This window comes from Labeo rohita, chromosome 1 (assembly GCF_022985175.1).
Source record: "Labeo rohita strain BAU-BD-2019 chromosome 1, IGBB_LRoh.1.0, whole genome shotgun sequence".
Classification (NCBI taxonomy): domain Eukaryota; kingdom Metazoa; phylum Chordata; class Actinopteri; order Cypriniformes; family Cyprinidae; genus Labeo; species Labeo rohita.
The window spans coordinates 14,253,130-14,279,511 of NC_066869.1; the positions used below are offsets into that span (position 1 = coordinate 14,253,130).

At 34.3% G+C, this 26,382-nt stretch overlaps 2 protein-coding genes across 2 annotated transcripts; both read left to right on the forward strand.

Annotated features, from left to right (window-relative positions):
* Positions 1 to 13,387, forward strand: mri1 (methylthioribose-1-phosphate isomerase 1). Its single transcript, XM_051109118.1, has 7 exons — positions 1 to 417; positions 3,158 to 3,381; positions 5,004 to 5,173; positions 5,248 to 5,424; positions 5,506 to 5,730; positions 9,319 to 9,448; positions 13,091 to 13,387. The coding sequence occupies exons 1-7, from the start codon at positions 286 to 288 to the stop codon at positions 13,128 to 13,130; spliced, it is 1,098 nt and encodes a 365-aa protein (XP_050965075.1). The 5' UTR covers positions 1 to 285; the 3' UTR covers positions 13,131 to 13,387.
* Positions 13,388 to 16,169: 2,782 nt separating this feature from the next.
* Positions 16,170 to 24,785, forward strand: zgc:158803 (LUC7 domain-containing protein). The gene is made up of 10 exons (XM_051109103.1): positions 16,170 to 16,771; positions 18,505 to 18,599; positions 18,769 to 18,867; positions 18,947 to 19,057; positions 20,667 to 20,810; positions 20,929 to 21,105; positions 21,188 to 21,372; positions 22,576 to 22,605; positions 22,701 to 22,838; positions 23,999 to 24,785. The coding sequence occupies exons 1-10, from the start codon at positions 16,711 to 16,713 to the stop codon at positions 24,216 to 24,218; spliced, it is 1,260 nt and encodes a 419-aa protein (XP_050965060.1). The 5' UTR covers positions 16,170 to 16,710; the 3' UTR covers positions 24,219 to 24,785.
* Positions 24,786 to 26,382: the final 1,597 nt, after the last annotated feature.

Genomic DNA, 26,382 nt, shown 5'->3' on the forward strand with positions numbered 1-26,382 from the left:
AGCCTCTGCCGGATGACTGACAGGAGTAGGCGTGATCAAGAGGGCGGAGCTTCCTGCCAGAGCGAACACGCGGTTCCGTGATCGGTGCGCTTTTTTTCTCACCCCCGATCCGTTCAGCAGGCCTTTAAACTACGCCCACACCTCGCGATTCGCGATTCATGATTCACGAATCACCCCGCTTTTAACACACCCCGAATCCACCGGACGCGGAACGGACCGACGGAACCCGTCACACATCGGCGCCAGCGCTCCCGGGAATACCTTCAGCCACATCTCATACGGGTCATGACGCTGGAAGCGATCCGGTACCGGTCCGGGTCTCTGCAGATCCTCAACCAGCTGCTGCTGCCGCACGAGACCGTGTACGAGGAGATCCGCTCGGTGCAAGACGGATATGAGGCCATCAAGACCATGAAGGTACGGCAGGCCCGATCGACGGATCCTCTGCCCCGGTTCCGTTCACGCACGTCCGATCATCTCACAGCTCAGCGCCGGGTAGAGGTTCCTTTGTGTCGGATCAGAGCAAAGGGTCGCGCTTTGTTCGTGCGTGTGCATGTGTGCGTGTGTTCTTGTAAGATCTGCATAACCTGCGCTTGACATAAAGTCACAGTAAGCTGGACGAATATATTTTTAGAATAAAATAAATGATTAACGTCATTAATAAAACCCCGGTTGGTCTCGGTGATGTACTGGAATGATGCTGCACATCATTCAAACGCTTGCATCAGGAAGCGTTCTCGCGCTCAGTCTGCGCCGTTTTTTGTTTTTTAATAATGCACGCTTGCGTCTTGGATAAACAAGTTATTTCCTACGTTTTTTGGAGTGTTATGCTTGTAAAAAAAAAAAAATATTCCTGGAATGTTCCTAAAAAGTGGTACACTAACGTTAGGAGAACGTTCTGTTATAGATTGGTGGTTTAATGTGCTCATTTGTTTTATTGCTTTGGCACAAATGTGTTTTTTTGTGATGGAATGTCCGGTTAAAAACTTCTGAACTTTCTAAACAGCGCCTGTCCCGTCTGAACGCCCTCTTTTTGTTTGCCAACACATATTGTGACATCATAAAGGTGTTTCTCCAGTCATTCCAGTCTTGATTAACGTAGTGCATAATTAATGTGTTGGGGTGATGGTTTTCCGGCAGCCATGTCTGTGCCTCATTAATAGTCGTTACTGCAAATATCTCGCATGAATTATTGATCAATCAGGGATTCGGGGGCTTTGGTCCTGTGCCAGCCGCTGTCACTGTCATGAGAGCTTTACTAATGGACGGGAAATGACAATCACGAGCGAGCGTGATTACGGCCAGTCATACACTAGAGAGTCTCTCTTTACTCTCAATTTAATAATAATAATAAAAAACGTTCTCTGATGCTTTATCAAGAGTGGCTTGTACACCAGTCAAAAGTTTTTGAACAGTAAGATTTTTTTTTTTTTTTAAATAAGTCTCTTCTGCTCACCAAGCCTGTATTTATTTGATCCAAAGTACAGCCAAAACAGTACAATTTTGAAATATTTTTACTAGTTAAAATAGCTGCTTTCTATTTCAGTATATTTTAAATTGTAATTTATTTCTGTGATCAAAGCTGAATTTTCAGCATTATTCCTCTAGTCACATGATCCTTCAGAAATCATTTGAATATGCTGATTTGCTGTACAAGAAACCTTATCATTATTAACAATATTTAAAACAGATGATTACATTTTTTTCTGGATTCTTTGATGAATAGAAAGATCCAACGATCAGCATATATCGAAAATAAAAAGCATTTGTAACATTTTACACTATACCATTCAAAAGTTTGTTGTCAAAAGAAATTATAGAAATTAATACTTTTATTTAGCAAGGATGCTTTAAATTGATCAAAAGTGATGATAAAGACATTTATAATGTTACAAAAGATTTCTGTTCATCAAAGAAACCTAAAAACAATTCTACTCAGCTGTTTTCAAGATCCTAATAGTAATAAATGTTTTTTGAGGAGCAAATCAGAATATTAGAATGATTTCTAAAGGATCATGTGACTGGAGTAATGATGCTAAAAATTCAGCTTTGAAATCACAGGAATAAATTACATTTTATAATATATTCAAATAGAAAGGAGTTATTTTAAATAGTAAAAATATTTCAGAATTGTACTGTTTTTGCTGTAATTTAGATGAAATACATGCAGGCTTGGTGAGCAGAAGAGATTTCTTAAAAATATATATATACTGGTAGCGTACAAAGAAATGTTCACATACCAGTGTCACATTTTTCATTTCAGAATAATTAAAGATAGTTCACCTAAAATAAATATTCTGTCATCGTTTACTCATCCTTCACTTGTTCCAAGCCTATATGAGATTTGTCTGTTGAACACAAAAGATTTATTGAAGAATGCTGGTAACTGAAGAGTTGACGGTATTGTCTTCCATACTGTTTTGTAGTCAATGGGTACCGTCAACTGTTTGGTCACCAACATTCTTCAGAATATCTTCTTTTGTGCTCAGTAGAAGAAACTAGAGGTTGACTAAATGATGACAGAATTCTTATTTTTGAGTGAACTGTCCCTTTAAGTCATTATGACATCATAGCTATTTAATCAGCTCTGTGATGCCACTTTCGGAATGATGTCATAATTGTCCATTCCGGTCATAATGGCAGAATTCCAAGTTCTAAAGCAATGATGACATCATACTTACCATAATTTCTCTTTGTAGTTATTAATAACCTCTGAACTGTGAACTCCGGGTGACTCCGTCATTTCACTGAAACTCTTAAATGGAAATTGTTTTCTTTTAAAAGGTCACTAAATGCAATGAGTAGCACTTTTGCACATTTATCCAATTGAATTTGCTGGTAATAACATTTTGAAAGTGAAATAGGTTTTATTGTGAATTGTGCTTGAACTTTTAACTCAAAACAAAACTCAAAACCACAGTTCATGCCTTTCCAATCCGTATGAATACATTTCTGGGGCTTTTTGCCAAAAAAAGTCTAGTTTTTCATTCCAGTGAGCTGATTTTAGAGCTGAATAGAAGTGTTGAATCAATTTAAATGGCTGATTTGTGAGTGTAGCGTGCGCGTGAAATGAAGCTCCTGATAATGAGGCTCTTAATGGGAAATGCTGGTGGTCCTGCGGTTCTGACTCTGCGGCGTGTGACCTTTCACCCTGCAGGTGCGCGGCGCTCCCGCCATCGCCATCGTGGGGTGCCTGAGCCTGGCGGTGGAGCTGCGGGCGGGCGCCGGGGGCGATGACCTCGTGTCCTTCATCAGGGACTCTCTGTGCCACCTGACGTCCGCGCGACCCACGGCCGTCAACATGGGCAGAGCTGCCCGCGAGCTCATGGAGTTCACAGAGAACGAGAGCATGGAGAAAAACACAGAGCAGCTCAGAGACAGGTGACAACACGATGGATGGGATGCTTTAGAAATGTTATTCTTTGAAAGATATTTAGTGTTTTGTTTTAATAGCAAGTGAACCAGATATTCCTAAAAAGACTGGTATATCCTTCTTTGTTTTCTGTTATGTCTGTGAAATCTTTTTAAAGTCTTTCTACTAATTGCCAGACATTCTAATAATAGTGTCTGTAGCAGTGTTATTAACTATTAACAGTGTTGTTATTAACTAAAACTATTAAAAAATAGTTTAAATTGATTAAAATAAAACTTAAAATGTAAACATTACAGATGAAAACCTTTTTTTTCAGTTAGTTACCAAGGCAAATTCAAATTTTCTTTTAAACTTAAGTACTAAAATGACTGAAACTAAAACAGAAATAAAAATCAATTAAAACTAGCTAGAAATATTTTTTAAAAATAGCAAAAAATAATAAAAATGAAAAATGTAATCATAAAAAAATAAGTAAGAAGTAAAAACAATTTTAATAAAGGCTAATAAGGCTATTTTTAATTAATACTATTAATAGTAAATAAATAATAATAAAAATAACAGTGGTCTATGCACATTTTACACTATTTTCTACTGTTTTTGACCAGAATAAGGACCAGAATGTCAGTAGTCAAAAAAATATTATTTAAACTTTTTTTAATTTTTTTTTTTTTTTCTTTTTAATATTTAAATAACTGTTTTATTTACTTATTTATTTATTTATTTATTATTTTTAAAATAGCAATTAAAAATAGTATTTTTTCAATCCAGTGAGACTTTAGAGCTAAATTTAAATTAGAGAGGATTTAAATTAGAAATATTAAAAATAAATAATAGATTTTTAAAGAAAACATTTAAAATATTATTTAACATATTTTTAATAAACAAATAAAAAAAACATTTTATTTACAATATTTTGATTTAATAATTAATAATATTTATTTATTTATTTATTATTTTAGAAGTAGTATTTAAAATATTTGAAATTACTTACACACCCTTATGCAATATCTGTTTAAAGAGCCTTAAAATAAAATTAATTATTGTATTTTTCAGTTTTACATTTTACATTTAACATTAGATGTGACCCTGGACCACAAAACCAGCCAGAAGGGTAAATCTTTTTAGATTTATCATATAAATAAATAAGCTTTCCAGTGATGTATGGTTTGTTAGGATAGGACCATATTTGGCTGAGATACAACTATTTGAAAATCTGGAATCAGATGGTGCAAAAAAAAATCTAAATATTGAGAAAATCGCTTTTTTTGTCCAAATTCGAAGTTCTTAGCAATGCATATTGCTAATCAAAAATTAAGTTGTGATATATTTACAGTAGGAAATTTACAATATATATATATATATGGAACATGATCTTCACTTAATATCTTAATGATTTTTGGAATAAAAAAAATTGATCATTTTGACCCACAAAATGTATTGTTGGCTATTGCTACAAATATACCTGCGCTACTTAAGACTGGTTTTGTGGTCCAGGGTCACATATTAACATTTAATTTCCAGCAAAAATGTAAAAAGGTTACCACAACAGGCTAAATACGAAGTGCTGCATTTGATTACCTCCTTTATCTTCCTTTAACATGTCTGTCATTTGGCTCCGCCCCTGCTGCAGCGTGATTGGCTGGATTGAGGACATGTTGGAGCGAGACGTGAATGACAACAAAAAAATCGGCAACTACGGCGCTCAGCACATCCTGTCCGGAGTCCCGCGAGACTCCGTCACCATCCTCACGCACTGTAACACCGGCAGCCTCGCCACCGCGGGATACGGCACGGCTCTCGGTCAGTCTGCGCGCTTATCATTCACGCAGAAATGAACACTGATTTTTGATAATGACTGTAACTGATCCGTACAGGAGTGGTGCGGTCGCTGCACGCGCTGGGTCGCTTGAAGCGTCTGTACTGCACAGAGACCCGGCCCTACAACCAGGGCGCCCGGCTGACGGCGTACGAGGCCGTGGCCGAGGGATTCCCGGCCACCCTCATCACAGACAGCATGGCGGCTCTCACCATGAGGGAGAAAGGCATCACAGGTAACACAGGAAGAGTCCGTTCGCTTGACTTTCATGTCAGTATCAGCTTTGTCAGATGTTAATATTCCTGTACGCACACAGCTGTCGTCGTCGGAGCGGACCGGGTCGTTGCCAACGGGGACACGGCGAACAAAGTGGGCACGTATCAGCTGGCCATCGCTGCCAAGCATCACGGGGTACCGTTTTACGTGGCGGCGCCCAGCACGTCCTGCGATCTGAGTCTGGAGAGCGGACGAGACATCGTGATCGAGGAACGTCCACCTGAGGAGCTCACCAGCATCAATGGAGTTCCTGTAGCTGCTCCTGGTAAGTGTAAACAGTGCACAGTTAAAATCCACCTTATTCTGTAATGCGATAGTAAGCCTATGGGTGAGACTTCTGGTTCATTAGCTGCTATAGGGAAATAACGAGAAGGATAAAAACGTGCAGTAAACAGTAAAACTGTTTGCACTACAAACTAGTGTGTTCATAATTAAGATAATACATTAAAATAATATGGTAAGACACAATGATTTGCAGTATCAAGCAGCAAAACCAGCTGTTTTGTACAGATAAAAATAGCTGGATGTGACCAGAAGCCAAACCCATAAAATTTACAAATGGCCGCGACCACTCTTACGGGAAGAAAGACACCAATTTGAAGAGCCAAAGCACTTTAGTTTTAAAACTTCAACTATTGAAATGATATTAAGTAAATATTGCATGAAATATAGATGGACAGTGCAACATTTGCAAAAGTTGAAGCACTAAAATTACTGACTGAAAATAAATAGAAGCTAAAAACTAGTATTATAAAAAATAATAACAACAACCCTGGTTTGTGCACATTTTACACTGTTTTCTACTGTATTTTAATTAGAAATAATATAAATATTTTTTTAGAAAATATAAAAAAATATATATATAAAATTTAAACATTTGTTTGTTTTGAATAGTTTATTTTTTTTATTTTTTTAAAAAAAAATTTAGTATTTTTTTTTTAATCTATTTTTTATTCCAGTGGACAGACATTAGAGCTGAATGGATTTGAATTAGAATTATTAAAAACAAGTAACAGAAAGATTTTATTAAAAAAAAATTATAAGAATTATTCAAATGTTTAATTATTATTAATATTATTATTAATTTATTTAAAACAAATGCTTTTTTTATATTTTTTATATTTGGTTTTTAAGTAGTATTTAAAATGTTTCAAATTATTCACACACCAAAAGTAATAGAAAGATTTTATTCAAAAACAAATTGACGTATTATTAAAATATGCTTAATTAAAAATAAATAATAACATTTTATTTAAAAAATAGTTTTGAATATTTTCATGGTTTTTATTTTTACATTTTTAAAGTAGTATTTCAAATAAAATTTACAAAATTTACAAACTAGTATTATTATTAAAAAAAAGAAAAAAGAAACAAAATAAAATAACTAAACCCAAATTAAAAAGAAACCTAAAAATACTAAAATAAGAATGTTCAAAATATTAAGAAAACGTATAATAGTACATGAATATAACTAAAATAACACAATTTCCCATTTAATACTTCCAAGGATAGGAAACAAATCACTGGATTTGACTTTGAAAAACTTAGTCAAAGTTAAATTTTTTTTACATGAGATTAATTAATATAATTTCTGTATTTCACTTTTTACTTGCCTTTAATGTCGCACACACACAAATCTAACTGTGATTAGCCATTTTACTTGTCAATCAGAGAGCTGCAAGTATAAAACAAAGAGATAAAACATTTAGATTAATGTTTTCTATTTCAAATAAATGTTCTTTTGAACTTTCTATTCATCTATTCATTTCTATTTTTCAGTATCCTGAAAATAAAAATATATTACCGTTTCCACAAAAATATGAAGCAGCACAACTGTTTTCAAGATTGATAATAATCAGAAATGTTTTTGAGCAGCAAATCAGCATATTAGAATGATTTCGGAAGGATCATGTGACACTGAAGACTGGAGTAATGATGCTGAAAATTCAGCTTTGATCACAAAAATAAATTTTATACATTTTAAAATATATTCATATAGAAAAGAGTTATTTTAAATAGTAAAAATATTTCAAAATTTCGCTGTTTTTGCTGTACTTTGGATCAAATAAATGCAGGCTTGGTGAGCAGAAGAGACTTCCTTCTAGTCCCAAACCTTTGAACGGTAGTGTAGGTGTATTAAAAGTGTTTTTGCACCGTGTTCATATTCATTGAACTGCTATTTGTTATGTGTTTACAGAAACAGTATTTTTTTTTGTGAAGAAGGGGTGCGAAAACCAGAAAAAGATCATTGTGTGTGTGTGTGTGTGTGTGACCACAGGGTTTAAGTGAGATTTGAAACAGAGCGAAGCTGCTTTTAATTAAACGGTTCTGATATGAGAGCGAGGGAGGGAGGAACGATCCTCCGTATGTGTGAAAACAGAAGAGCGAGAGACAGACTCGTCAGAATCATCAGATTAATTAAAGCTGCAGCGTTTAATAGCTGGCGGCGTCTTGAGGGGAGAGACAGATTACTGCACGGCGCTCGCCAACTCTGCTGTCTGACGCACAACGGACAAGACCGGGAGATTGAGACGGGAAACGCAGGTCCCAGATCAGCACAGGAAGCCCCAATCGATTCAACTCAGCAAATTAACTTGTTATCTGACCGGAACGGTTACATGTCTGTTAAATTTGAAGAGCAGCATCATTAATCAGACTGTGGATATGAGTCTGTAGAGTGAAATAGTACAGTGTTAATGTGTTTGTTCATGGAAACAGATTTGGAGGAATGGAGCATTGCATTACTTGCTCATTAAGGGATCCTCTGCAGTGAATGGGTGCCGTCAGTATGAGAGTCCAAACAGCTGCTTAAAAACATCACAGTAAAACAAACCACTCTCTTCACAAAGTCTCTTCTGCTCACCAAGGCTGGATTTATTTGAATAAAAATACCATAAAAACAGTAAAATTGTGAAATATTATTGCAATTTAACAATATATTCACATGGAAAACACTTCCGTTAAATGTAATTTATTCCCGTGATCAAAGCTGAATTTTCAGCATCATTACTCCAGTCTTCAGTGTCACATGATGCTTCAGAAATCATTCTAATATGCTGATTTGCTGCTCAAGATACATATTATTATTATTATTATTATTATTATCAATATTTAAAACAGTTGCATACTTTTTTTTTCAGGATTTTCTGATGAATAGAAAGATCAAAAGATCAGGATTTATCTGAAATAAAAGCTTTTTGTAAAAGCTTTTGTAACATTATGCACTATACCATTCAAAGGGTTGGAGTCATTATGTATATATATTTTTTTCTACGATAGAAATTAATACGTTTATTTAGCAAGGATGCTTTGAAGTTTGAATTGATCAAAAGCAATGATAAAGACATTTATAAAGTTACAAAAGATTTCTATTTCAGATAAATGCTGTTCTTTTGAACTTTCTATTTATCAAAGAAACCTGAAAAACCTGAAAACCTACTCCGCTGTTTTCAACATGATATAATAATAACGAATGTTTTTTGAGCAGAAAATCAGAATATTAGAATGATTTCTGAAGGATCATGTAACTGGAGTAATGATGCTAAAAAATCAGCTTTGAAATCACAGGAATAAATTACATTTTAAAGTATATTCAAATATAAAACAGTTATTTTAAATAGTAAAAATATTTTACAATTTTACAGTTTTTGCTGTACTTTGGATCAAATAAATGCAGGCTTGGTGAACATTAAAAATCTTACTGTTCAAAAACTTTTGACAGGTAGTGTAAATGATTGATTAATTAAAGTGCAAACAGAAAATGTCAAAATAAAATTTAATTCAAAATAATAACATTGTAATAGTACATCATTAGTAGTGTAACACTCATTGTCTCGGCCGTGTGTTGTTGCAGGTATCGAGGTGTGGAACCCGGCGTTCGACGTCACTCCTCACCAGCTGATCACGGGCGGCATCATCACCGAGCTGGGCGTGTTCCTGCCGTCCGAACTGCAGGCCGCTCTGACGGGGAGACTCACGGCTCTGTAAGGCGCCGCGCCGCCTCTCCTAATGTTTTCACCTCACTGTGGTGGAAGTTGCACCTTTAATTACACACACAAGCGTCGGCACTAAGGTGTTAACAAGGTATACAAGGCACGCTCGATTCAATTCAACACTTACAAAGTGGAATAACACCATGTGACACACACTTGTACAACCCAGGGATGCTTGTAAACACACACACACACACACACACACACAAAGACACACACAAACACGCGTTCTCCTTCTCTCTGTGCGTACAGCTCATCTCACGTCATCTCATGTCTTTCGTCCTCATCGTTGTGAAAACCTCGCTCATTTGTTCCTTTTTCCACTCGTTTCTTCCCCTCTATCTGGCTCAGCTCCAGTTTTTAACAGGAAGTGTTTCACAGAGATGGTGTAAACGGTGTAGAACTTTGAGAGTATTTCAAAATAAGTCTTTCGCTTAATACGGGTCAACTGATGTCCTTTAAGGGGGAATCTCACGAAAGCTGTCGAAAGTATGTCCGAGGCTTATTTCACCACAAAATCAAATGGGAAAATAAAAAATTACATTTTCTAAAATGCAAACAAAACCTATTTTAGGATCATTAAGATGCTGCATTGTGATTTTAATAAAAACGAAATATTTTTAATATCCCTATATATTCTCACTAATGTAATACAAAAACATTAAATCTAATTACATTTTATATGTAAAATATTATATAATATTATACAACATCAAGGTAGCATTTCATTTATTACATTCATTGTATTACAATTGTATTACAGTAATTTTTACTGTAATTATATATATATATATATATATATATATATATATATATATATATATATATATATATATATATATATATATATATATATATATATATATATATACATATATATATTATAAATGTAAAAAAGTAATTTTTTTGCATTACACTAATGAGGATTTTGGTGGGAAATTTTATTTAATTGTTGTCTTCATGGTCCTTGCAAAATATAATACCATATTTTTATTTGGTTTTGAGGTATTAAGATGTTGTATTGTGATTTTAATGACACTTAAACATTTTTAATAGCCCTCCATATTATCATTAATAAAACATATTTTGATCAACTAATGACACTAATGAGAATTTTGGTGGGAAAATATATTTAATTGTCGTCTTAGTGATCCTAATTTTTTGCCCTTTTTTTTTTTTTTTTTTTTTTTTTGCTTAAGATTGCATTGTGATTTTAATAACACTTAAATATTGTTAATAGCCCTTCATATGCTCACTAAAGTAATACAAAAAAAATCTATTTTACTAAATTTTAGATTAAAAATATGATGATGTATTACTATATTTTTTGCTGTATTACAGTAAATTATAGTAATAAGAATCCTAATAAAAAATGGTTTCAAATATTCTCAAAAGTACATTTAATTTTTTTTCATGACACTAATAAGAATTTTGGTTGGAAAATGTATGTAATAGTCATATTTATGATTTTTTTTGTTTTTGTTTTTGCAAAACTTGATGAAAATGTAATACCGTATTTTCTTTTGGTTTTGAGGTGAAGTGTTTTCGTGAGACTTTCCCTTAAAGGTCCGACTGTTTATTAGCTATAACAATAGATTTATGTAAAATATAAGCCCATTTTACATAAGGGCTGTACTTGTAAAATGTACATATGCACGATTTATGCCAATCTGAGCGCCAGTCCTTTATCAGGCAGTGCCAATATGAAATAAACTATCTCATGTTACTAAATCAAAATGTTATATTAACATTAAGAGAGATTTGAAGCCTGCAAATGAACAAATAAAACAAGTACAGAGAGTATAAGATGATTTTTAACCTTATTTGAGTAAATACAGTGTGTTACGATATGGACCAGAATGGTCCAAAACGAACAATAACCAGTCAGTGATTTGAACTTCAAGGTTTCAGATTTATCTCAAGCTCTGTGGACTTACACTACTACAGAAAATGAGGTACGAATCCGACTTATTTTCACTTATACTTAGGCAGATGTATTTGATCAAGGTGTGGGAAAATGGTGCTATGGAGCTAGATGTTAGACAATACCTCAGAAGAGATCCCAGACTCCTCTAGTACTTCCACTCTGTTTTTATCGTAGTTCTGTGTTGCATTTATTTACACAACAAGCACGATCACACACGAACACACGATCGCAATCGAGCCTGGGTGTGCGTTCGCAGGCGCGGCTGATCTCGGGTCAGAGTCCGGCCCGACTGCTGCTGACGCGGCCCGCTGTGTGTTCGAGTGCGGGTCTGATCTGGGATCAGCGCTGCGAGTTGGTCCGGGCTTGCGCTCCGTGTTACCGAATGTAACGAGGCCCGAAATCCTTACTGCCTTACGAGACCAGCAAAAACACCCCGCCCACTGATGTCCGATTGGCTGAATGAGACGGAGCCACGCCCACCTCTGGGAGAACGGCGCCGCCGCTTACGGCTTTCTGAAATCATCATAGCAACCCGATCATATACGCTTACGAAAAGTCACAGAATTTATGATTTTTATCACAGTACCTAATTTTTCACAATAAGATAATCAGTGTCACATTAATAAACCTTAATTAGGGTAACGTCATGTTTAATTTCTGACAGGAGTGAAAACGAGGCTGTGAGGGACAAACGTAAAGCGCATTTAATAGATTGTTTAACTGATTGTTAAGCTGACAAAACAGCTTTCTGAATAAAACTTTCAGATGACGAAACAGTTTTGAAAGTTGTGGGTTGTAAAAATGACAACCTTTATACAGTACAGCCTTGTTTTCATTCGTGTTAAATTAAAAATGGCGTCAAACCTGATTAAGGTCTGTTTCGGATCACACATGGTATTGAATGCACATTTATTTTTACAGTTTCATCTGGTTAAAATGAAAAAAAAAAATGTAGCATCAAACACTTAGAGCAGCTGTAAATGTGTTTGTCTAATTTTTTAAATCCAAATTCTCATAATACAGCTCAAAAACATTTTTTTGTTTTCCAATTTAATCTTTTATTTTTTTTTTTTTTTTTTTTTAAAGACCAGAACAATGAATGGGAAATATGAAAAGATTCATTATAAAGACAAATGTAGCATAATTCGAGGTCATCCGTGTGGATTTGTAGTGTTCTGAAGGTACAAAGTTTAGTTTTCACATCACATTGATTATTTTTAAATTTATTTCTATTTTTACTTGGACTGTGTGAGCTGATGATTTGTTTTATGTATATCTATACACTGTATATCCATGAATTGTGATTCTTGGTGATGAAACTGTTGTTTAAAAGCTTTCATTGAGAGGCCCTCTATAGACGCGTCACGCCACTCGACGACTACAGGCTAAATCTACAAAAAAGCAATGAAATTCCTTAGATTTAAAACATTTTAAAACTAAAGGTTTGACATGCACAGTCTGGCTGTTGTAGAAACTGTGATTCAAGCAGTTCGCTGGTGTGCCAAAGCTGTAAACATTCATTGATTCTTCTCTCTGTATTATTCAGAAATGCAATCCAATGCAAAAAAAAATTAATAAATAAAACTCAGAGAGAGCAGATAGATGGGACGTTTTCTTCTTCACCAGACAATCTAAACACAGGACGGTGAGTTGCATGTGCAGAGTCAAGATAATAAATAAGCTCATATGTTTTCCATGTGCTTTAGTGTGATGAGAGGAAAAACTGGTGCCAAAACGACAATGTGACTGTGTCTTTGGTGACTGTGATCAGTGGGAAGCGTGACAGTGGACGGACGTCTGTCTGAGAGGACCTCTTTGTGTTTCCGTTTGTTCTCGTTCTTCTAATTGATAATCACAACTGGGTTTGATTTTGTATTCTGTGGAAGTAGTTGGAGAAAAAACTATTAGACTGGATGTTTTTTATACATATGAATATAATATACAACATGCATAAATTAAAAGATGTCTGTTTCACATCAGTACAATAAACAGAGAGAACCAAAGTGTTGTGTTTGTGGTCATTTCTAGTGTAATTATTGACCTCTGGGATGCTAACAAGGAGACCTAATATTAAAGCGGCCATATAATGAGTAATCAAACAGTCCTTGATCTTTTGAAATTTGAATTTAAATTTAAAAATTAAATGTGACAATTAACAGTTAAAACTTTGTCAGATATAGACATAATGAATTAATAGCTGGGGGGTGAAAACTTTTGAACAGGATAAAAAAAATTGTTTAATCATGTTTTTTGGGGGGTTTTTTGTACTGCCTATCAGAAACTGAAAGGAAAAGGTGGAATATTGATTTTAGCTGGAAAAGGTTGATATATAAAAAAAAGACTGGAAAACAAAAGAACTGCAGATTTTTCTTAAGCATTGTGGGCAGTTTAACAATTCAGGACAAACGAGACTCATGAACAATCGTAATAAAACAAAAATACAGCTGTGGATCATCTAGGCAATGACACACTGTATTAAGAATCAAGCATATGTAAAGTTTTGAAATCAGTCATTTTTATAATTTCTTATAGTACATATAAATAATTAACATTTTGCAGATTCTGCAAGGTGAATGTAAACGTTTAACCACAACTGTATGTATATACAGTGCTGAGTAGTAACTGAATACATGTAATCTGGATTACATAATCAGATTTCAAAACTTAAGTACTTATAATAAGATTATATTGCATTTTAAAATACCTGTAATAAGACTAGTTACATTTTTATTTATTATTACATGACAGCATATTATCAGAGCTGGGCAGTACTTGATTTCATGTAATCTGGATTACATAATCAGACTACAAAAATTAAGTACTTGTAATTAGATTAAGTTACATTTTAAAATAATACTCATAATAAGGCTAGAGTTGCTTTTTATGGATTACATGATTAGATTATATCATAATTTAATGATTAAACAACTATCAAACACATTAAAATTTATGAATTCACAAACATTTTTGTCATTTGATCCTCTTTTACCTAATATATTTACTTGAAGTACCCCTAGGATTTTAAAATAAATATTTTAATAATTACATTACAACGCTTGCATGCTCATGGTTCTCTAATACTGGTTATGGACACATGACATGCAGGTTAAAAAATAAAATATTTAATTTTTTTAGTAAGTGTTTTATTTTGATTGATTATAAAAATGATTTATTTAACATTTTTTATGATTTAATGAATTATAAACTTTTCATTGAACCGAGTTTCCCAAACCTCTGGGTTTTGGGAAACCTCGACGTAATGTTTGTTAGATCAGGTCCCCACGCCAGACAATTAGGATCCAGCCCCGGACACCAGATCCCATCAGAAAATATCAGTCTTTCAGTAACAGAACAACTAGTCAGCAAGCTGTAGTTACCCCAACCCTGCTAACAGCAGGTTTCTGTCAGTTATGAAGTTGACCAATGGAAGCCAGAAAAGAGCAGAAGCAGGAGATGAAGTAATGATGGTAAAAAGGTGTAACAGAATTTATTGAACAGTTTTAGTTGCGCATGTCTCAATGTTCAAACTTCGTCTGGCGAGTACAGCTCAAAGAACAATGATATATCAAACGGATTCAACATCCCATAAACCTTGAATTTCCATAAACATCCCCGTTATCTATTTCTTAGACCGAATAATTCATGAAACCTCACAATCATGGAACTGAACAATAATGAAAATGCATAAGCAAGGAAAATAATAAGAAATATAAAATATAAAAACATATAAATGAATAATATAAATGAATAAATGATAAATACTTAAATAATCAAATAAATAATTAAATATGAATTATGTGAATGACTAATGATTGTAAGATGATTATGAATAATTATGTCAATAAATAAAATTGAAAACAAACATAAAATTTAATAAATTTTATGTTTAATAAATGTAATAAAATTTAATAAATTATTTTGTTGTTTTAATAATAAAACAACAAAATAATTTGCATGTAAGGATCTAAGGATCATTCAGTTTAATGCACTTTATGTTGTTAATAACAAAGAATGGAATATATTTTTATATCAATATGGTGCAAGATTATGCTATTTAAATCAATGTGATAAACAAGATAATGAGGTCAAAAGTAATCTAAATGTAGTCTTATTACCTAAAATGTCTAATGTAATAGACTACATTTGAACTAAAATTTGTTACGTGTAATTTGGAGTCAGTAACGGATTACAATTTGTAAGTAATCTACCCAGCTCTGCATATTATTCACACAACAGTAAGAAATAATTTGTAATTTACTGAATCTACCTCATTTTTCTTTTTCATCTTTAACAGCAACAAATGGAATTTTATTTCTCTTAGTATTATATGAGTATGGTCCAAGATTATCCTGTTTAAATCAATGTGATAAACAAGTAAAAAGTAATCTATTTTTAGTATAATCTATGTGTAATGTAATGGATTACATTACTAAGTAGGTCTACAATTTTTGTCATGCCATTTGGAATCAGTAATGGACTACAAATTGTAAGTAATCTACCCAGCACTGTATCTACCAGTATGTATGCCAAAAAAAATAAATAAATAAATAAAATAAAAAAACACTGACGTTTGGAACATTCGAGGTAAAGATTCAGGTTTTTGTTTTTATGTATTAAATATTTACTCGGGGGGGAAAAAACGATAACGTTTATGTTCACCATGAGTTTTGTAGTCAAAACTCACCATGTTGATCCACATGCTCTGATGACCTCACAACATCCCACTACATTCGCGCAGCAGCGTCGACGTCATGATGTCACCAGCCCGCCAGCCAATCAGCGCTCGAGCTCTGCGGCACTTCCTCGAGGCCGCGTAACCAAGCGGGAGCTGCGTGCGCGGGTCGGAAGTCTCATTCCGAGAGGAGAAAAAGAAATAAAACAATAAAACAACAACAAACAAACACTGTCAAAACTTTGCGAATATGGACCACTACACTAAATATTAGACAGCGGATTGATAAAGCAGCGCTAGGACTGATAAATAAGCGCACAAAAGGCGGATTGAGGGGCGTTGGGAGAAGAGTTCACGTTAGCCGCTGCTGCTAACACACGAGACTAACTTACTGATTTATTATTGACTGATTTCAGCCTCATTTCAGCTATAAACTGCGCCTTCTGGGGGATTTGAAACACAGACGTGTGCGTGGTGTTAGTAGAAAGTGTGTTAGTGAGTTTAGGAGGCGGTTTGTCTTGTTTTCGGCGGCCGTTGGTTCCGAGGCCTGCTGTATGAGGAGATAGTTTAACAGGTTAGCTAAACGAGTCCGATCACTGAGTTTAACTCATCAGCCAGGTATATTGACACGTGTAGAGAGGTAAACAGGTGAAGATGTCGGCCCAGGCGCAGATGAGAGCTATGCTGGACCAGCTCATGGGCACTGGCAGAGATGGTGAGTGTTTCTTTCATTCTCATCAAATCGAAACTAAACCATGCGTTTGATTCAGTCAATGATTCAGGACTTTATTTGATCATTTACGCTGTATATATTGATACTGTTGTGATTTGTTTGACAAACCGGTTAAAAAATCACGATTTCATGTGTTTCAATGCTCTCGTGATCACTGAACTCAGCGAATTGATTGATGGGAATCACGTCTGATTGATGAATCCCATTATTTCGTTGCGGTGACTTTACAATTAGTATTAGTCACTTTTTGATTGAAATTATTTTATGCTTCTAATAATTTCGTTGATTTGATTTAATTAAAAACCATGAATTAGCTGGAATGATTGCGTATGTGTCATAAATTCATTGATGATTCATTGATTTGATGAAAATCTTGCCTGTTGTGGTTCATTTACCTTCATTAAAATCACGCAATTCAAATTATTTGGTTGACATAACTTATTATTTTGTCATAATTTTATTGAATGGTTTAATTTTTGGCATGATGTGGTCAGAACGTAAATTTGATGGACGTCAAATCATAATTTTCATTATTTATTTGCATTTATGACTCTATAATTTGTGATCACTTTTTATTTAAATAATTTGGTAAACAATTATAATATAAATAATATAGTTACAATTAGTGTTAATCTTACTTTACAATTGACATGGTTTCATGATTCTAATCATTTTGATTTGATTTGATTTAATTAAAAACCATGAAACTTGTGTGTTTTTATATCAGTGAGGAATTCAGTGAAGTTGATAAATCATGGTTGTTGTGATTCATTTACTGTGATAAAAATCACACAATTCAAATGATTTAGTAGACATAACTTATGATGTTATAATTTTATTTGTTTAATTTTTGTCATAATTTAGTCAGAACTGTAATTTGAAGGACATCAAATCATAATTATGTTTGTCATTGTTTATTTGCACTGATTTTATCATTTGTGTTATCCCCTTTTTATTTAAATAATTTGGTAAACAAAAGTATTGGTTCTCATGATTGCCAGAAACGATTTTATGACATTACTGACTTTATGCCAATTGTATTAAATTCTTCTACTTTTTTTTAGCATGATTTGGTAAAAAATGTAATTTTATTGACCTTATGTCACAATTTTATTGATTATGTTTTTTAAGCATGACTTTGTCCTTTTTTTTTCAATTAAACATGTTTTGTAAACATCATTATTTAACATAATTTCATAATATTCATGAATTTGTTGACTTGATTTGGATAAAACTTGGCTGAGGTTTGTACATCAGTCATACATTGATTATTATATGTGACCCTGGACCACAAAACCAGTCATAAAGGTGTATTTTTTAAAACTGCGATTTATACATCATGACTAAATAAGCTTTCCATTGTTGTATGGTTTGTTAGGATAGGACGTTATTAGACTGAAATACAACTATTTGAAAATCTGTAATCTGAGGGTGTGAAAAAATAAAAATAATTTTGATTTATTTATGGTATGAAATTTACAAAATATCTTCATGGAACATGAACATTTAATGTCCTAATGATTTTTGGCATAGAAGAAAAATCGACCATTTTGACCCATACAATGTATTGTTGGCTATTGCTACAAATATACCCGAGCTACTTAAGACTGGTTTTGTGGTCCAGAGTCACATTTGATTGGTGTATCTCATTGTTTGATTGTGACTAGATTTGATGATTTTTGATGCTCATAATGTGTGCATCTGGTTTCTCGCAGGGGACACGATGAGACAGCGGATCAAGTTCACGGACGAGCGGGTGTGTAAGAGTCATCTGCTGGAGTCGTGTCCGCATGACATACTGTCTGGAACCGTAAGTGTCCCATTATCTTTCCTCATCTCTGTCGCTTTGACTTTTCTCATCTAAAACCGGTTTGATAATTGCAGGACTTTATTTATGCTTCACCACAGTTGCATTATGACATCAAACATGTTAAAAGGTTGCTTGATGTTTCTAAGCAGTTGTGTTTGTGGTTGTACAGCGCATGGATCTGGGAGAGTGTGTGAAGATTCACGATCTCGCTTTGAGAGCAGATTATGAGATCGCATCTAAACAGCAGGAGTATTTCTTTGAACTGGATGTGAGTATGAACGCTTTACATTCATAGACTGTGTGTGCATGAACTGCTCATGAATGAAGATCATGGCGTGTTTTCTCAGGCCGCAGAGCATCTACAGTCCTTCATCGCAGACTGTGACCGAAGAACCGAACTGGCCAAGAAACGGTTGGCCGAAACACAGGAAGAGATCAGCGCCGAGGTGGCTGCCAAGGTAAAACTTGAGGATCTGTGGTGGGGAATCCCTGAATGTTTCTCTGCAACATGAGATTTCACTTGTACATCATTTTCATACTGAAGTTTCGCACACCTGCTTGTTGTGCACAGACAAGCGTGTATTGAGTCATGGTCTACAGCTCTGATGGGAAAAAGAGGATGAGTCTTTTGATGTGTTGGGTTCCAACTTCCTGTTTCAAGAGGAAGTACATGCAAACCGAAAAGACATCCACTCAGTCTGTTTTTTTTTTTTTTTTTTTTAAACGACCATATTCTACAGAACCCTGTGTTTGACCACAAAAAAAGATGATTGCAAAATCCTACAATTCTCACTTTATTTTTTGCATTTGCCAAGTTTACATCTCAATTCTTTTTATTTAACAGCTCACAATTCTGATGTTGTTCTTGTAGAATTTTAAGTTTTTAGAGGTTTTAACTAAAAGTCAGAATTGCAAGATGTAAACTTAGAATTAAGAGAAAAAAGTTAGAATTGTGAACTGTAAATTCAGACTTTAGAGAACAAAAGTCAAAATTGTGCGATTTAATTAGAATTCTAAGGAAAAGGTATGAATTGCAAGGTGTAAAGTCAGAATTCTGAGAGGGAAAAAAAGTGTCAGAATCGCTTGGTGTAACCAAAAAAAGATTTTGAACAGTAAGATTTTTTTTTTTTTTTTTTTTTTTTTTTTTAAAGAAGTCTCTTCTACTCACCAAGCCTGCATTTATTTGATCCAAAGTACAGCAAAAACAGTACAATTTTGAAATATTTTTACTGTTTTAAAATATTTATTTCTGTGATTTCAAAGCTGTTTTTTAGCATCACTTTTCCAGTCACATGATGCTTCAGAAATCATTTATTACTAATACAAAACATTTATTATTAATATTATGTTGAAAACAGTTGGGTAGAATTTTCTTTCAGGTTTATCTGAAACAGAAATCATTTGTAACATTATTACTTTTGATCAGTTTAAAGCATCTTTGCTAAATAAAACTATTAATTTCTATAAATTGTGACATAAAATACTGACTCCAAGTGTTTGAATGGAATAATGTTACAAAGCTGTTTATTTCAGATAAATGCTGATCTTTGGATCTATTCATCAGAGAATCTTGAAAAAATGTTCTCAACTCATACCGATAATACTCATACTGATAATAATAATAATAATAAATGTTTATTGAACAGCAAATCAGCATATAAGAATGATTTCTGAAGGACCACATGACACTGAAAACAGGAGTAATTATGCTGAAAATTTAGTTTTGATCACAGGAACAAATTACATTACAGTTATTTCAAATAGTAAAGATATTTCAAAATTTTGCTGTTTTTGCTGTACTTTAGATCAAATAAATGCAGGCTTGGTGAGCAAAAGAGACTTTAAAACATTAAAAATCTTACTGTTCAAAAACTTTTAACTGGTAGTGTATGAACTGAGAAAAAAATATCGTAACTGCGAGATTTTTTTTTTTGTTCTAGCACAAATAATTTCATTTTTTATGACCATTTGCCACCCTCTCTGACCCTTACTATGAATCTGTCTGTTTTTACAGCAGTAATTCTAAGTCTTCACATTCTCAGATTTTCTAACTGGTGTGATTGGCAGGCGGAGCGTGTGCACGAGCTGAACGAGGAGATCGGGAAGCTGTTGGCGCGTGCGGAGCAGCTTGGTGGCGAGGGGAACGTGGACGAGGCTCAGCAGGTGCTGGAGAAGGTGGAGAAAACACGCACCCTGAAGAAAGAGGCAGAGGTCAGTGTGGGGTCAAAGGTCATGGGGCAGGTGGAAACATCACTGTAGTCCTCCATTCTAGCTCTAGAACTGAAATCGCTAATTATATGATGATTTGTGTATATGATACTGTGTTTAGGACATCTACCGCAACTCTATGCCGGCCTCCAGCTTTCAGCAGCAGAAGCTGCGGGTGTGTGAGGTTTGTTCCGCCTACCTCGGCCTCCACGACAACGACCGCCGCCTCGCCGACCACTTTGGAGGGAAACTTCATTTAGGTTTTATTGAAATCCGCGAAAAACTTGACAAACTGAGGGTAAGATGATGGCTCACGGCTCACAGCTCAGTTGGCCTGTTACCACACAGCTTTTCATAAGACAATCTGCTCTGGTTTCCAGAAAGCTGTGACGGAGAAACAGGAGCGCATGCGCATGAGGAGAAGAGAGGAGCGTGACAGAGAAGAGGAGCGAGCCAGAGAGTGGGAGATGGAGAGGGAGAGAGAGAGAGAACGCGAGAGGGAGCGAGAGAGAGAAAGAGAGAGAGAGCGCGAGCGGGAGAGAGACAGAGAGAGAGAACGCAGGAGGTACGTCTCTGTGTTCTGCTTTCATTTTATGCACCGAAATGTGTTGAAATCACATGTTATAGCTGAGAAGTGTTTCTTGATACTTTTCTTCCAATCAGTGGAGCTTCATAGCAATAAACAAGAAATGATAGGTTATAAAACTCATGAAACAAATAGTTTCAACAGTAAAGCAGCTCTACAGAGGACAGACAATTATTAGGCACATTGATATTCTGATCAGATTTTCTTTTCCAAGCACATTTTACCAATTTCAAACCACATCAATCTTAATAACTACTATTAATTTTGTATTTAATCATTTCTAAGTGATATATAATTGTCCATGAAGGCTAGAAGTGCAAAACTCCTTATTCAGGTGTGCGTAATTATTAGACACGTTTTCTTTTATAAATTAAATGAGCCAAAAAAGAGACTTAACTCGGACTAAAAAGTTAAAAATTAGTAAATGCCCATGCGAAGGATGCAGTACTAATGTAGTATTATAATTTAAGGCAAAGTTAAGGCATGACCATTGGACAGTGAAATGCTTATTGGGTCAGCACGATCAGAAAAAACACGTGAGAGCGAGTGTTGATGTTGCAAAGTTCGTCAATTATGAAATTAACCCAGTTACACTATGCTTCAGCTCACATTCAGCACAGTTAATGGTTGATGCATTTCAGATTCACTCTTCAGTGTTGATTCATTTCAGTTCAGGTTCAGTAACTCATGCAAAGTTAGTGTCATTATCCATTATCCATATTTGATTCAGTTCAGATTTAATGACAGTATTCATATGGCAAAGTTCATTAATTATGAAATTAACTCAATTCAGCTATTCAGCTCTAACTCATTATTCAGCTCAGTTCAGTTCAGTTGATTCAGTTCATAATATAGACTAAACTCCCAAATAGATTCAAAATGTTGAACCTAATGGGAAATTTAAAAACTTGAACTAAAAAATTAGCTAAATCTAATTAAAAATGATCATTTTTGTGATTTTGTTTTGTTACACTTGCTTTGAAGGTGTAAAATGTCACAAAAAGACTCCTGTGGACAAGCAAATTGTTAAAGCAGTGTCTTGAACTGATTCGTTAAAGTTTGAAAGCACTGACTCACAGAAATGACTCAAACTATCTGACATAAAACAAACAAAATACTTGTAACAAAGAAATGCACACTTTTTATCATTCTTTAAGTTTGTCTTCATCCCTCTTTTCTCAGGTCCAGATCCAGAAGTGGTGAACGATATCGGTGAGAATCAGCTTCCTATCTGACAACTATATATAACTCTATCACTAAAAACAACAATATATATGTATTTATATATCTTTCTCTCTGCTATTCAGGGAAGGAGGAAGCTCATCTTCCCATCGTTCTCGTCGGCATCGTGAGGATGGAGAGCGGGAACGAGACAGGGAGAGGAAACACAGACACAAAGACCGCCATCGCTCTCGCTCCCACTCACACAGGAGCAAAAGGAAGAGGTACAACAACAACTTCAGCTTCACTTGACCTGTGTCTCTCATCCTTTGCGGGGGAACAGTTTGAGCAATAATTTACAGTGATTTTACCATAGTTAGGTCTAGTTAAATGTGGTAAAAACAGCATTTTGACAAGGTGCATGGTGCGTTAAATCGTCACAGTTCAAAACTGAGAGCCATATACATTTTTAACAAAGTAGTGGAAATTATTTATAAGCTAATAAATTGTTTATATTTGTGATTTAAATTATTTGAAAATTATTTTAAATGATTTTACTGTAGTCAAGGGCAGTTAAGTGTGGTAACATTAGTGTAAAAAAACATTGACAATGATATCAATGTTCAATTAAAATAAATGCATGTTATGTACACGTGTGTTAAATAATAATAATTAAATGACGTAATGAAATTTTTATACAATTGAATCATTTGTATTTGAAATTTAAATTGTTTAAAATTATTTAACTTTTTTTTTAAACAATTTAAATGTGAAATTTAAATTATTTTACTGTAGTCAAAGGCAGTTAAATGTGGTAAAATCAGTGTAAAAAACATCATTATGACAATGATACCAATGTTAAATTAAATTCATGTTATGTACACGTGTGTTAAGTAGTCATGGTTCATTTTAAATGACGTAATGAAAACTGTATAATTATTAAATAATTTATATTTGGAATTTAAATTATTTACAAATATGTGAAATTTAAATTTGTTGGAAACTATTTTAAATATCTGTACATTACTTTTAAATGACTATTTGTATTTGGAATTTTAATTATTTGAATTATGTTAAATTTTAAACTATTTTAAATTACTTTTGAATGACTACATTAATATTTGGATTTTGAATTATTAGACTGTTTTTAATTATTAAATAATTTATATATGAAATTTAGATGGTTTGAAATCCAAACTCGTATATTTATTTAAAATGATGAAACTTTAATTGAAAACTATCATTTGAATAACTTTTTATAAGAATTTTCAGAACAATTTGAAGTCATTTGAATTGATTTTGAAGTTATTTTTAAATATTTAATTAAATATTTGTGTTAATATAAAAAAAAAATAGTTAAAACGGATTAGTTGACATGAATTAATGTTTAATAAAATTCCCCTTTTTGCCTGTCACACTCTGACACGTTTGCTCATTTCTCCAGGTCTTCACACACCAGAGAGCAGGAGCAGCCTCTGTCTCAGGAGAGATGGCGGGAGAACGCCACAGAGGAGAGATGGTGGGACAACGGACGCAGGGACATGGAGAGAGAAAGATCCCCCGTCTCCCCGGACATGAGCCGAATGAGAGAGCGGGAGAGATCCGTGTCGCTGGAGAGAGAACAGCGCTCCAGCTCCGAGGAGAGAGAGTCCGGGGAGATCTAGAGGAATTGATTCAGATACTTTACATACTGTAGCTACCGATCCCTGCTCCGCCTCGTAGCCGGCAGTCGCCCACACTGATCTGTCAATAACCGGATGCGCGTTTCATCCGGTTACTCATACATCAGTAGAAAGCTCCGCGGCTACAGAGAGGAAGCCAGTCACAGATTGTGTGCGCATGTGTGTGTGAGAGTGTGTGTTTGTGTGAGAGAGACCAGCATCATTATTTTGAGATACAGATGACGCCTCCGACAGCAAGCGTTACACTCTTTGATCTAGTTGATCCAAACTAGTCAGCAAACCAAAAGAACATTTGACAGAAGTGTTGTAGAGGGGAAAGAGCGCGTTTAGAAGTAGTTTATTTTTTATGTTGCAAAAAAGAGGTGGTTGAAGGAAAGCCTGCAGGAATTTAAAAACGCCACCGAAGACTTTTCCATCCTTTTAAACTGGTTCTTGTTTTCCTTTTTTAACAATTAAAGCTCCTTAAATGATTTTGATGTGGATATTATTTTCTCCTGTTTTTTCCTCTGATTTCATTTGATATGAATATAAATGCAGAGCTGAACTGAGCAGTAAACCTGGATTATAATGTGATTTATTTTTTTTTATTTACTTCACAAAAACCAAACCAGTTTTTTCCACACGTAACTGCAGACGTTCGTAGCTCAGCTTACATGATTTCTCATGGTACCACGATGTGTGCGAGTTTCTCTTTTCCCCCTTTTTCTCACTCTTTCGTTTTGCTGTGTTAAGAGGTTGTCTTGAAACTTCATCTTGCCTTGTCATTATGCTAAGAAAAAAATAAATCTCTTGCTTTCATTGTTTAAAGTGTTTCAGGCCTTTTGTGTCACTGAAAGCTCATTTGAACTGATTTTCCGCTTCTGTTTAAATGTGAGGAATGCTTAGTTTGCATTTCTGCAGTGTTTACAATGAAACAAAAGTAGTAGAGCATCATAAATATAAAATATTTGCTCTTAAAAATTTTAATTTCATTGCTTTATTGACATCCAATATGTAATTTGACATTACTGACTCTAAATACATGAGGTTACACAAAACCTAAAGGGATAGTTCACGCAAAAATTACAATTCTGTAATTAGTTACTCACCATCAAACCTGGAAGACCTTCATTCATCTTCGTTCATCTTTCTGGCCATCCACAGACAGCAACTACCACGTTCAAGGCCCAGAAAGGTAGTAAAGACATTGTTAAAATAGTCCATGTGACATTAGTGGTTCAACCATAATTGTGACCCTGGACCACAAAATCAGTCTTACATTGCACGGGTATATTTGTAGCAATAGCCAAAAATACATTGGATGGGTCAAATTTATCAATTTTTCTTTCATGCCAAATATCATTAGGATATTAAGTAAAGATCATGTTCCATGAAGATATTTGGTAAATTTCCCACCGTAAATATGTCAAAACTTAATTTTTGATTAGTAATATGCATTGCTAAGAACTTCATTTGGACAACTTTAAAAGCAATTTTCTCAGTATTTTGATTTTTTTGCACCATCAGATTCCAGGTTTGCAAATAGTTGTATCTCTACCAAATATTGTCCTTTTCTAACAAACCATACATCAATGGAAAGTTTATTTAATCAGCATTCAGATGTATAAATCTCAATTTTTAGAAATTTACACTTATGACTGGTTTTGTGGTCCAGGGTCACAATTTTATAAAGCTATGAAAATACTTTTTGTGCTCACAAAACAACGCCTTTATTCAACAATTCTTATTAATTTGTCTTCCGAAGATGAACGATAGTCTTACTGGTTTGGAATAACATGAGGGTGAGTAATAATTGACAGAATTTTCATCTTTTGGTTGAACTAAGGGTTAGATCTGATAGAAATCGCTTTTTAATTGCAGGTTACCTTATTTACAGTATCTGATATGGCTGCTAACTTCTATCAAAGAAAGCTAACTTTGAGGCTAATGTCATATTATTAATATATAAACAAGTGATACGGACCTAGCGGGAAAAAAATAAATAAATATTGATGTAAATATTTTTTCACTTTAATAAAACCCGTGTTTTTGTCGACCTTTTAGGATAAATGTTGCAAGGAAAAAAATCAAACAAAAAAAAAAAAGACTGAATATGATTGTGAGGCGGTTTCTGTACGCGGGAGGGCAGCAGTGCGCTCACTATGGC

Bases quoted from the DNA above. Each gene is read 5' to 3' on its own strand.
- mri1 (XM_051109118.1), top strand. From the start codon at position 286: ATGACGCTGGAAGCGATCCGGTACCGGTCCGGGTCTCTGCAGATCCTC. The intron at 418-3,157 runs GTACGGCAGGCC...TTCACCCTGCAG, and splicing joins AGGCCATCAAGACCATGAAG to GTGCGCGGCGCTCCCGCCAT. The intron at 9,449-13,090 runs GTAAGGCGCCGC...CATGTGCTTTAG, and splicing joins ACGGGGAGACTCACGGCTCT to TGTGATGAGAGGAAAAACTG.
- zgc:158803 (XM_051109103.1), top strand. From the start codon at position 16,711: ATGTCGGCCCAGGCGCAGATGAGAGCTATGCTGGACCAGCTCATGGGC. The intron at 18,868-18,946 runs GTGAGTATGAAC...GTGTTTTCTCAG, and splicing joins AGTATTTCTTTGAACTGGAT to GCCGCAGAGCATCTACAGTC. The intron at 21,106-21,187 runs GTAAGATGATGG...TCTGGTTTCCAG, and splicing joins AAAAACTTGACAAACTGAGG to AAAGCTGTGACGGAGAAACA.